General features: G+C 41.0%; 1 protein-coding gene and 1 long non-coding RNA gene across 2 annotated transcripts; both read right to left on the bottom strand.

The window, feature by feature from the left end:
• Positions 1-262: 262 nt before the first annotated feature.
• Positions 263-5,673, bottom strand: LOC119153123 (beta-1,4-galactosyltransferase galt-1-like). Its single transcript, XM_037399059.1, has 2 exons — positions 5,551-5,673; positions 263-2,161 (listed from the first exon to the last, which is right to left on the bottom strand). The coding sequence occupies exon 2, from the start codon at positions 2,100-2,102 to the stop codon at positions 783-785; it is 1,320 nt and encodes a 439-aa protein (XP_037254956.1). The 5' UTR covers positions 2,103-2,161; positions 5,551-5,673; the 3' UTR covers positions 263-782.
• Positions 5,674-8,150: 2,477 nt separating this feature from the next.
• On the bottom strand, positions 8,151-11,183 carry LOC119153126. The gene is made up of 3 exons (XR_005106051.1): positions 10,795-11,183; positions 8,473-8,809; positions 8,151-8,231 (listed from the first exon to the last, which is right to left on the bottom strand). It is a non-coding gene; the product is annotated as an uncharacterized LOC119153126 (long non-coding RNA).
• Positions 11,184-13,616: the final 2,433 nt, after the last annotated feature.

Below are 13,616 nucleotides of genomic sequence, written 5' to 3'. Positions count from 1 at the left end.
AGCTTGTGTAAAATGGAGAAACACAAGCAAGCCATTGTCTTCAAAATGCAAATCGATTAAAAGACAAATGTAAAGGGGAATCTGATAATTAGGTAATGATAAAATTCAGTTGTTCACAAAAACGCTTCTTGGAGGCAGCAGCTGCTACCCCAGTCATTGCTACACCAACATGCAATGTTGGCATTCATGTGAGTTCTGTCCTGGGATTTTTTCTAGTGGTGAAAGCCATACATCACAGACCGTCACTCCTGTGAATAACAGATGATTTTAAATACACAGTGCATTTATTGTTGGGGACACCACAGCAGTACATGCCTATTGCAACACCTCTAAATGTCATTAGTGCACTTACAATTGTAGCACACACAACACAGTCAACTTTCAGTGCCACAGATGTGTAAGATACCGTCAAAGGGATATATATCTCTAGTAAGAGGTATGTGACACCAATTTCCTGTGGAGACAACAACACCATCAGGCTCCTCCCAACGGTGTGCGAACATCTCTAGGAAATAGTGGTATGACGCCTCCACCACCCTTTTTGGATCAAATACATTTTTTCGGTTTTGAAAATCTCTTCCCTGGATACCTTGATTCAGTTCACAAGTCAGACGCGTTCACCTTTGCACAGTACACAAAAGGGCTGTTCTCCCAAGCCTCTGTAAGACGTAAGCTTCAGGTGAAAGTGATTTTAATAGGATCTTACAATCTGTCCTCTGCCTGCCCACAGAACGGGTAGCTCTCCACTTTCCCTCCTTACAACCAAGGTTGCGCTTCTGAGCTTACAGTACGGTCTGATACAGCACCTTGTTAACATTCGTGATTAACGATGAGTTATATCTCCACAGTGTTGTATCCCTGATGAGGGCTTCTCTGGGAAGGTGTCCCTGAAGGGGCACCCGGCAGTGATAAATGAGGGCAACATCCATGGGAACATACACACTGTCCGCATAAGCACGTAGGACAGAGTGGACTGAAGTTTGAATCACCTTTCGTGGATCGATTATCATTTTCCTGGGATTAAAAACGTTTTTCCTGTCAGGCTCTCTGTGAACATGCTGTAATATGTTAACACCTGGAACAGTATTCCAGGATGAAATGTTGAACATGTGAGTAGACACGGTTTCTGGAAAGATGTGGTTCTCAAAGAGGAAAACGCCAGCCCCCGGGTTTTGCTGCTGAAGGCTGCTCATCATCGTTTTCCAGTCTGAGTGCTTAAGGGGAAGAATTATTTCATCAGCGTCATTAAGAAGTACAAATCTGCTCCTCCGCATGTTACGGTATATACAGTCATTGAGGGCTGTGATTTGCCCATAGTAGCCAATGTGTGTTCCATCTTGCATGAAGAGCCATTTTGAAGAAACCTTGAGGTGTGAGTTTATGGGCCAGGGAATTATCTCCACAGTTCCTTCTTCCATATAAAACTTCAGGACTTTCTCCATCAGATGGCTACAGTTGTTCTTATAGATCACCACCTTCTGTACCCCAAGAATCTTGTACATTTCCATACTCTGTATAAACTGCAAGACGTTGTTGTAGTTTCCAAACATGGTAGAGATGCATACAGTGAAGTCAGCAGAAAAGGTCTCAGTCTTGCGGTTTTTGATTTCAAACCTTGGCAGCTGGTCAATATTTCCATGTGGAGACTGATGAACTGATACGTGTGTTGGATCGCAGCCTTCGGGTTCCAAACAAATTATATCTGCTGCACCGTAAGGGAACCCAAATCTGTCCGAGTGAACGTCAATTGTTGCTTTTGATACATACATCTTTCTGTCGTCCTGACAGCAGAACCAGCAGTATAGTTGTTTTACTTCTGCATGGTGAACAATCCCGATCACACGAGTGACTTTGCTTTCTCTGTTGTCAAAGTATGCAGATATAATAAAAGTTCTGTTATCTTTCAATGGTGTTATTGCATTTTGAGCAGGTTCTCCTCTACAAGACTGATATGCTGGACTGGTAGTGGTTGCCTGGGGGAAGTGTTTCCTAGTTATGTTATTCTGTTGCTGAGCATCTTTCCAGGAAGAGATGAAAATGGTTGCAAAAATAAGGATACATGCAGTAACACCACAAATATTTTTTTTTCCCCAGTGCATCATTGCTGAATTCCACGATTTGGAACTTAACAGACCTTTACACTGTCTTCTATTCACTTTCTCTGAAACAAAACAAACACACAAAAAAGCACACTTTCAGCGATTTGCCAAAAAGAAATAATCTTATTTATTGAACCGTATTCTCTTAAACACAATAGTTATTGTTTTGATTCTTCAAACTTTATTATGAAAACCTGACTTTTCATAGAGGTTTGGATAAAACTGAGGGACTCTTTTACATCCCCTGATTCCAAACTTTATTATATATTTCAGTCTACGACTGGGCCCAGTGCAACATTTTCAGCTGTTTTGGTATATACTAATGACAATAGAGTGCAATTTGAATCACTTGGGAGCATGGAAGAAATTTTATGTTACTGAAAACCCACATTCTTTATCTTTTGGTATTCTGAGAAGCATTTAAAACTATAGTTATCCATTCCCTTCTTCTTTCTAGAAAAGGTACTGTTAACAAACTCAAACTGCATTCTTTTGTATTGGGTAGGAGTGATCCTGTCACAGTCTCTCAGTGTCCTGCTTGCCATGTCATGAAGGAATTGCTTTCAGAGCCTAGTAGGATCCTGTGGTATTCAACATTATCTAGGAAAACAGGTTTGAAAAGAATGACCTTGTTCAACCTTGTTGCGGGTGAGGTTACTGTAAATGTAAATTGCTTTTGCCACTGAAGATGTCAAGTGTCAGACCTCAGTTCTAAATCAGTAGTTGATTTCAGTAGGACTTTATGTGAATTTTGTGACCCTTCACTGGGACCATGTGCACTACTGAACTTCGTAACCTTGCCATGGAAACTTCATGTTCTCCAGGATGTTACCAAATTCAGACTATACAGTGAAGGTTTTCAGTATGCAATCGTAGGCTGATATTCATACGTCCTTAAACCATCAAGCAGATGAAAGGCAAATTAAAACAAACCCAATCCTTGCTTTATTCTGTGAGTGGCCATGAGGGCACAATATAATGTGACACATCACAACAACACATCGGAACAATAAACTATTGTCTGTACAGTTTTTACGTGTTCTGTCCTCTTTTGTACACACTCAATCTCAGCTGAATAACAACCTCTTTCTAATTACACACAAAACTGACACTTTAGTTACAGCTCTCTTCTGATTTCATAGTACAAGGTTTGAAGACCACGATGAAAGCACTGCTGCCTGCTGTAATTTGTAAATTCAAGATGTTGCTCAGCTGTTCTTTTTCACTTTTTGGCCTCAAAAGCTTTAAGAATGTTGTATAATGACCCATTCTCTAAAGTCAAAATCTTGTGTTGCTCTCTGCAAATTGTCATGTAAGTTCTAGTTCTTGTTACTTATCCACAATTTTTTTTTTTTTCTTCTCCCTTCTTTGGAGGTGGGATTTAGCTGTCAGTGTTCCCTTTGAAAAAATCAACAGAATTCTTCAGAGATGGGAGTAAGTCTTATGATCAAAAAGCATGTAACAAGGACAGGAGCTTTAATGAGGCTGTAAAAGTAGAGTAGTTTATGGGTCCAATCTTCCCATCCATGAGAACAACACAGTGACTGAGGAAGGCAGAGAAAATCTGAGAATCCTGGTATAAACTTTTCTGGGGAGGATGGGGCAAATTTGCTAAAGGGTGAGATGAAAGAAAGCACTAATAAAGTTCCTCATCATTAATGTCTGTCATGTTTATTTACAGAAATACAGGTTCCAGGGGTTTGGACTTGGTTTTGGGTTTGGTTTTTCTATACCAATGGTAAATGCAAAAATCATTACACAGTTATGGTGAAATACATTTTCAACTGCCAGTCTTACACCAGGCAGTAACATGCCTTAAAAGCTTCCTGTTAAATTAGGATTGGGAAATTTACATGAAAATTGCATTTAAAAGATTTAAGAATGTTAGGAAACTAGTAGTCTCTTCCTGCAATAAAGACCTAATGTTAAAATCCACTCATGGCAAGTACTCTCATTTACTCCCTCTTCCTTTTGGAACACCACTACTTTCTAGCCAATGTAAAAAGAGAGCAATTCCTGCACACCCCTCTGCACAGAAGTCTCCATCTTAGTTTTACGTGGAAGTTACGCAAAGCAGGAAGTTCACTCAAAAGCTCTCTTGCATCGCATATCTTCTAGGTGAATCAATCTGTTGTCAACTTTTAACTATGCACAAACAAACTTTTGATACAGTTTCTCTTCACAAATATTGTACGCATACATTACACAATTTGGGTAGCGCAAATTCATCCCAATAGCTTATTTTTAGACTAATAACAATGAGTATCAGCATGCCAAAAGCATTATTAACCACTTGATCTGGAAAAAAGCAAACTTGCATTCCCATCAGAAACCAGAGGCTTCCTCGGGCATGAACGGTGGCTGTGAGTAAAACTTTACAGACAGGGACAATAAATAAAACAAATAGGTCCCTTTTACATAAAGAAGTCTATAAAAACATAGAGATCTATATTGTCTGCTTAAATAACCTACTGTTTTCTCCTCAAATATTTTTTTACTTTCTGGAGACCTTCAGCGACTGCTACTCTACCATTTCAGTGTTTCATCTTGACCTGCTCAAAGGGAGATTAATTGATACATGAATTTTACAGGAAAAGGATGGCATCATTTCCCAAATATGAAATATGATTTTGGGTTCCAGCTTGCGCCACCTCATTTGGAGTCCACAGGCTGCAGCCATTAGCTGATGTCCACTGAACAAGGTGACTAAAAATGTTAAGTTTCTCTTTTTCTGGCTGGGATGGGATCATTACAAAAATGCAGCATCTCAGCTATTGTCAGAACAATAATTTCTGACCAGAAATAGCCACTGTCATTCTGAAAAAGGCTTGTACACGATGTTATTAAGAGATGCTTATTGTACTGTCCTTAGTTCATGATGTTATTAAGAGATGCTTATTGTATTATCCTTAGTTCAAATGGATGTATGTTGGCAAAGCCTCACTGCATGCAAAATAATGACATTCCAATGTTGAGCGAATGACCTCTGTTCCACCATGCGTTATATCACTATGGTCTGTGTTACTGAAGAAAATACTTTGTGTGCTCTGAAATGAGAAATTATCCCTCCTCTTTAAAAGAAGGGTTTTAAAATGTGTTAGCAACTCTGGACCTTCTCTGCCCATTCAGGTTAATACGACTTGCAGTACAGAGAAGAAACAGGAACACAATGTTTTACTGCAAGGTACGTTCTATCAACAGAGTTCAGGACACTTATTCACACAACACAGCAAAAGCCTTGCTTTTAATAACTGTTTTAGTGAAGCTTTATATAACTGGCACTCATTTTGACCGGCATAGTTAGACAACGCCTCAGCATTTTTCAGTTGTTGCATAAAGAGAAATAATGGAGTCCCTGCTTGCTATATGTAGTCTTCATATTTCACCAGAACACACAAAATCGTGCACTCCTGAACATTAAGAGGAATCAAACGGTAGCGTACTTACTCACCGTTTCAAGCCTCTTTGTCTAGCACTTTGTGCTTTCCAGTGCGCCAGTTCTGCCTTACACTCCCACTGAGAGACCTTGCAGCCTTGCTTGTAGCCCAGCATCTGCTTCCTCTACAATTATACCAGTACTTTTGAGTGTCTGAGGGAAATCCCGTGACCTGGGCAGCTTCCTGTACAGCACAACAGTTTGCGTTCCTTTCTGTCATTTTCTCAGATAAAGAACTTCTACTTCATTAAATTATACATTTTTCAATTGATATTTATACCACCTCAGCCTCTAGACATTCATATCTGTTAACTGGGAGAACGGTAGATGATAATTTTCCTCTGTTTATGGTGTCTGTGTGCATGTTCTGGGTGATTTATCTAGATCAGGATTTAAATACTTCCCATTAGATCAGCTGTAACCAAATGTGTTTTAACAAGTCTAATCTTAAAGAGACCCTTGTGTTTTTCAGAGGAGCTTTTGGGTAAGCTTAGTCCTCCTTTAAGATTATCTCTTTCACTGTATAATGACACAAAATCAACAGAGCAATTGTGTGCACCATTGTGAAACCAGAAAATAAAACTTAGCATTTAATGATACCAATATTTAATCTACTACATCCGGTGTCTGAAATGGTAGGTGGATACAGCCTGAGTCAACACTTGACAGGCTGCTGGAGTTGTATGAATAAGTAACATAAATACTAACTTAAATGGGAGAAGTAGACCGGTAGGGAGACATGCAGAAGAATAGAACAGTTGATTTCCTGGGAGCAAACTGGATTTGCCTGCTTTATTAGCTATTTAGAAAGAAAAAATTCCCTTTTTCTTAATAAAAGTGTTGGCTTGCAATGTTTACTTTAAATTAGTTCTATTTCTATGGAAAGACATATATCTTCAGCTGTCTTAGAGGGAGAAAGGGAAATTGCAGGGGTGGCTTGATTACAGCTGAAGTATTTTGAAAGGGAAATTCAAATTGTAACTACTCAGCAATAGTAATTTGTGACTAAGAAACTATCTGGCATGGAGGGCAAGAAGGCCTAACTGCCGAGGGGGTTAAACTGTCTTAAGCTGTCTGGGAGCAGGTACACCAGGAAACATAATGACTCCAGTGAAGAGAGAAAACTCCCTTGCTGGTAAGATAGGAAATGCTTCAGCAATTGTCAGGTAATGTGTGATGATGGATCGAGCAAGAGCACTTATAAGCCACCCTTGGCCAGCAGCACTGGCACCGGGGGATGGTCTCGATGGGCTGAGGATGCCATGCTGATGCTCACAGCATGGGTGCTCATTCCAGTGTGGCAGGGGAGCTGGCTTCTGTCACATCTTTGCGGGCTCCTTGTAGAACTGCTGATGGCGGTGGGACTCTGTCCAATGCAGTGTTCATTAAATCTCTATAATTAACAAACGTGCTTAATTCACCTCAAGGGGAACAATAAAAATTCCCCAACAATTTTTACTGTTATGTCTGCTTGTTTCTCTACTATCATGTGTCAGCACAGTCACTGGAAAATAAATAAATAAAAATAAATCAACAGAAGAAATAGGTAATTTTCTCCTACCTCAGAAGCTCTTCGACAGTGTCTAGGAGTACAACAACCAGCAAGAACTGTCCACCACTGCTCATGCCTGATGTGAGGCTGCTTCTGCTAGGTTATTGTGCCCTTCAGTTAATAAGTCTCCATGCAATGATAACATTAATATACCTTTATACACACTCCCACCCACCCAGTAAACAAGATAACTAAAGCTAGCATCAGGAACCCATCAGTAACCTTGATACTAAGTAAAACTGTTTATGATACGACTAATTGCCTTTCATTTAAACAAACTGATTTTTCTTGCTAAATAACCTGTTTCAGATAGTTAGGCAACCTTTTATCACTATTCTGACATTGTTTTGTCTTACTGTACATAAGAACAGCCCTCTCTTTTCTCATCCTATCTCCCCGCACACCTGTTCTTGCAAAAAACTCTCACAGCACTGTGCAGTTCTAGAAGCATTCAAGATTTTTGCTAGGGGGAGACACACATTTCTGCTTCCCTCCTCATCCTTTTCCCCTTCAGAAAAGGCATAGACTGGGCCTAGAGTTCCGAGCAGGTGTGGATGCTTCTGTTTGTCAGGGCAGACAGTCACAGGGAACATGTCAGAGCTGCAAAGGCTGGGGGCTCCGCACGCAGGAAGCAGCTGGGACCCAAGGGGATGGGGCAGCTGGTGGGGTGGGGGCCTCTGCAGCCAGTGCCCAGCCCTCGCTACCAGAGCGAGGTGAGGGGGGGCTGGCCACAGCCAGGGCCAACACCCCCACCCGGACCACCCGGCAAGCCCATGGGATGGGACAGGCCCGAGGCCAGGCGGGGAAGCCAACCCACAGGTCAGGTGCAGCGGCTGCTGGCCGGGTCCGTGGGGATGAGGCAGGACCCAAGCCAAGCCGGCCGGCTGGTGAGGGTCTGCGGGGTCGGTGAGGGGCTGGGCCCCCTCAGGCAGCGTAGCTCAGGTGGGGGCTGAGGGCCTGGAGCTGAGCTTAGGTGGGCTCCTGGGCCCGTGGGGGGGGGTGTGGGCATCCCAGATGGGGCTGGTCAGGGCCATTAGGGCAATCAATGCCCACAGGGCCCCGACAAAATGCTTCCAAAGGTACTTATTTTTTAACTGAGTACAGGAACTTGACATACATGCTTATCTATCATGTAGGGCAGTTACTTAAACACAAACAAAAAACCACCATAAGAAGCCAAACAATTATTAGAAAAGGAGTGTTTCACCTTTAAGACTTCACGTTTACTTGCACAGAACTGTACCACGACACCAGAGCTGCATCATTTTGCCCTGGGCATTATGAATTTTCCAAAGGGCTTGTGCTCAAGCTTGGAGTCCTCTTCTCCTTTTCTGAAGGATCTGTGTCAACTCATAGGTGGAGGTGACTCCAAATTCCATACTTACCATTGACTTCCAGTTTCTTCAGTGAAATCTCCATTCTAGGAGGGCTTCCCTGCCCCCTGTTGTGATGCTGGGAGGTTACCCAGCTGGCAGGAGTGGCAGTCAGCAAGAGGCAGGCCTCTCAGTCCAATCATTTGTGTAAACAACCAGCAGAAAGAACCAGGCCATTATCAACTGGACTTTGTACTGATACCTCCATCTTTGCTGGCACAGCTTTCCTTGGTGGCTACATTAATTATTATTAGAGAGGAATGTTTAAACATCCTAATAAACATGCTGAAATGCACTGACAGGTTCCTGTGGAACAGGGAAGTTCACTGAGCATTTCTATTTTGTCTGCCTAGCAAAAGATAAGAGAGAAACAAGGAAGTTCAGAGACAGGTGGGAAGGGAGACAAAAAGGTTAACCTAAAGACACGAAGGAATCACTTGGCCCATTTACCTTAAAGCATAGGCAAAGAAATTAGCTCATGAAAAAGGTTTACAAAATAGTAACTGGAGGAGAAGAAGGAACCCCCCCACCCCACTCCCCCTCACTCCCCGCCCCCCCCCCCCTCCTTAAGGCTCCTTCTTCTCTCATTCTCCCTTTTCTCAGTTCAAAAACTCAGCAAATTTACAAGAGTTTTAAACCTAGACATAATCATCACTTGGTGATCTCTTCAGGGCTGATGGAGCCCTATGCCCCTCAGTGCATGCCAAGGTTGGCAGCTGGACGTGAGCCCAACTGCAAATTGTAAAAGTGCCATATTGCTTTAGCAGGCTTCATGCTAGACACTTAATTGCACCCAGCAGTTTAAATTCCAGTTACAAACTACAAAATATACCAGACATTGCAAAGTAACCTTAACCTACAGTGTGTTAAGGTGGATGTGTGCAATAGGTGGATATTGAAATTGTAATGTGCACAGCATAAGCTTGCTACAGACCACATTCTGGTCTTGCAGTATAGCTATGTTCCTTACACTTTTAAGTATCAGTGGATGTATGGATGCTAAAGAGTAGAAAGTTCAAGCAAAGAAACCTGACTAAAAGCCATGCACATACCCACAGATGCTTTGCTTGTACAGTATATTCTTGCCTCATTTCTCATTTAGCCTTGCTGTTTCTGATTTGGTTTTGTTCAACAGTTTTTTGATATAACACCTAAACCACCCTGGAATGCTGCTATATATTATCTAGAACTCCTGTTACCATCACAAAACTTTACAGAACCCTTGACCACAGTATGCTTTTGAGATCAAGATAATGTTCATTAATAATTTATGTAACAAAGATAAACTATAAAAAACCCTCAGTCTCCTGCAAAGGTTCATTTGGGCACCAGATAACAGGACAGGAGAGAATTATCTTGCAGTTTGAATAGTGCCTAATGGCAGGTACAGGATTTCTTGCTGCTTCTCAGAAGGCAGCTGAGCACAGTCAGCAAAGAAAACTGGCTATCAGACCATGCATGCCAAGCTTGCTTTTCATCCACACACTTGTTATTTTCCACGTTCTAACAATGGGTACAGGACTTGCTGAACTTCCTTTTTTGAAGAACGAGAACAAGATTTCCATGATCTTCCATATGGAGTTATCACCAGCTGAAAACATACCAGGTTCCTAAGATTTAGTAAGTCAAGGACTGTGCTACTACTTTGCCCTACTTTTGCACCAGAATTCTGAGTAAAAAAGTCCTTGTCCAATAATAAAGCTCAATCTATGCAACGTAACACTCACTGAATGGCAAAGAAAAAGAGAACAGCTAATTACTTTTTTGACCTTCAGCTCTATGAGAAAACAAAATAAGTCAGGAAAAAAAAAATGAAAACCAAAGAAGTTTGTTCCAGCTTCTACTTTGTAAAGATTAAACAGAAGCAAAACCATCTAGGGAGCCAGCCACCACTAGAAATCTAAGTAACAGCAAAACCTAAATAAATCTCAAAAGACAAGCATTTAATAGAACAAAATTCACACAAGCCTAGACCCAATCTTCTCTAACTACTGAAACAACATTTCAGACACAGAGGAATTGGATAAGAAGAAAAAAAAAAATCAATTTGCAAACACCTTCACCTAGACTGCCAGTGTATCATAGTACCAAGAGCTTACAGTGAAGGTGTATCGGTCCTAAACCAATTCATCACTGAGACAGAAGCTCAGCAGGCATACATAGCTGTAGGGGAAATTCCAAGACATCAGCATGCCGGTTTCAACCACCATTAGGATGTTCACAGTTTTACAGAGTGATCTCAAGTATTAACCAACAGCCTTGGCTTAATCAGCTGTCATCTGAGTTCACCCTGGGTAATACACGGCCTGTGTCAGTCCTTTTCTTGTTTCCTACCTTTTATGATGCTGCAGCATGCTATGTTGTCCTCACTCCAAAGTAAAACATTTGACTTAAACAAATGTGCTCCTGCCATACAGTATCCATGAGTCAGGGGTTGGTGCAGAAGGTGGTACCTCTGACGTTAAAAGATCTCCCACTTTGTCTCCTCAGAGCACACCGAGGGCAGCAAGACAGAGGCAGCTTCATCTCAAAAGATGTCTAAGGAACTGGATAGCCTTACGTATTCTACAGACGTTTCCCCCAATGGTTAATCACAGTCACTGCTCAGCAGTTGCTAGATCTCCTCTTTATATTTTCAATTTGCTGCTAAATGAATGCAATTATCTCATTGGAATCACAGTCTTCTGCATTACTGGAGATGGAGCATGGCCGTAAGTGATTGCATGAGCCTGGAATGAGGGTAGGTATTGACAAGAGCAGTGCCAAGGGCATCCTCAGGTCAGGGTATGCTATGCTGACAACAGTCTCTCTAATGCCTGAAGGGCTTTTATAACATTACCAAGCTCCTGCCTCTAATCCTGGGGGAGGACAACTGCATTGTTCTTTTGAAACAAATGCAGAACAACTGTATAAATCTGATCAACCTGCTTTGTTAGAGGTGAGTAGCCACTACCCTCTTCTAACTGGAGACTGCTCCAGAAATTGAATCACTGAAAGAGAAATTTAACTGCGTGCCACCCTACTGTCTTTGTCATCTCATGTTAGTTCTTTAAAAATTAATTACGAATCTGAACTATAATGTGAACATTCTTGTTTGTGTTGCTCTAGGACCTAGGAACCTCTCTCTGGTTGCGGAGGGGTTCCATACACACGATGCTTCTGTTGAAAACAATCAATCTATGCAAAACAGTATACTGTAGTAACTCTCAGATACAACATATAAGGTGTGCAGCTTCACACAGTGATCCAAAAAATGGCTGGAAAATGGTGTTTTTAATGAGTGACTAATTAACTTTCATAACTGAGTAGCTGTGCCAAAACATGCTTTTACTCTGCCACCTGCACTCACCTTCAGGATGTGAAGATCAAGTCTCCTGAGCAGCTGCAAGTGTACCCAGTTTGAGGCTGGTAGGTGAAACAAAAATTATTCCCTCACCCAACTGTTGAAAGAATTAGAACAACTGTACTACTGAACAATGCATACAGGACTAGTTGGACTTCCAAGTATGCTGTACTTGCAAGCAGCAAAGAACATCTTATAATCTTCCTTTTTTTTGTTTCTTTGCCCCATGACAGACTATGACATTACCCTCTATAAGACAAGGCATACGTTCATTGTGTTCGCATCAAACAGGTTCACATCAATAGTTCTGTATTATTACAAGAAATGGTAACCATTTTGCTATAATTAACTTTCAGTGTTTCCAGGGTTCTAGGGAGTTCCTACATCTTCAAAAAGGACATAAATAATTTTATTAAGATAGTGGTATCAATTAACAAATCAAATGTAAAAGAATTTAGCTGGTGGTTTACTTTTTTTATTCTACAGAATTGGGTAGACTTTTCTCTATATGTACACCAGAACAGATCTGTTTCTTTTCTGACCTTGCTTGTTTGCTTTATATTCAGTTATATCATGCTTGCAAGCCCAAAGCATGGAACATCTGAAGCAAGTAATCACTTGGAAAATGATCTATTCTTCCTTACAGCTGAAAAGCCGATTTCCAGCACTAAAAGCATGGCTACAGACAAAGTCCAGAGACATAAAGGATACTTCCTCCAATTCATCACTAGCTGCACTTTCTTATGCACAACTGCGTTTTAGTTGACGCAAAATGGGTGTTTTCATCCTTCCTAATGTGCTTATCTGACTTGCTCTCGCATCTGAGGTCTACTGAAACATGTAAACTTTGACTTCTTTTCTTTTTTCTTTATGGTCCCCCTAAGGAACGATCTGGTATATTTTCAGAATTTGATAAACAAATGTTCATAGTAATGGATCACAGCTATGGAAATACCACAACCACTTCTACTGATTTCAGAAAAAAATTGATGCAATTTACCAGTGCCATCACTTAGAAATCTAGCACAGCTTGACATCTAAAGTCGGAACAAACTTATTAAATATTCCGTTTTGGTTCTTCTCTCCCAGGTTACAAAACAGGTAGTTTGGACATAATGAGCATTTAATGATCTCTTCAGTACTCATCTTTGGGTATTGTATCGCAAAAGCATATTACTAATAGTGAAATACTGCAATGCGGAAAGTAGTCCCCTTTATCCCCTACGATTTGTCTCTATAACAATAATAACAGCAATCTGGAATACAGTGATTGTTGCTTTTCCTTCCTAATGTGCTCACTTTGTTTATTTTCTATTATATTGCCTATGGGAATGAGAGGAATTTCAATCAATTTTCCCATTTAAACTGATGCTATCAGCGAAAAGAACCATTTGGCAGATAGAAGAGGCACTTATTGATGCTTCTTTTACAAAATATTTACAGTGAAACACTGGACATGACCCTGGAGGAAAATTGTATAGATCCAAGTGATTTCCAAGACTACAAAGTAATAAAAAAAAAAGCCTTGAAGCAGTCTTCCTGTTTCTGGGGGTAACAGGAAAAGGAGGTCATTTCAGGAAAGAGATATGTGCTTTCCTTTCCAGCTCCAAAAGTAGCTATTTTGTATGAACTTATTTTGCTCTCACCTTCACATTAAGCAATTAGGCATCTCTCAGGCAACTGCTCATTAAATCCTGTTTCTGCAGAAATTAAAGCTGCCTCTTTGTCAGTCATGCTGTAGAGCTTATTTACCTTGAATGGGGAATCATGGAATGGGTTGGGTTGGAAGGGACCTTTAAAGGCCACCTAGTCC

Source organism: Falco rusticolus, chromosome 9 (assembly GCF_015220075.1).
Source record: "Falco rusticolus isolate bFalRus1 chromosome 9, bFalRus1.pri, whole genome shotgun sequence".
In the NCBI taxonomy this organism is placed as follows: domain Eukaryota; kingdom Metazoa; phylum Chordata; class Aves; order Falconiformes; family Falconidae; genus Falco; species Falco rusticolus.
The sequence above is the reverse complement of the archived record's forward strand: the minus strand, read 5'-3'. Positions and strand labels throughout refer to the sequence as shown.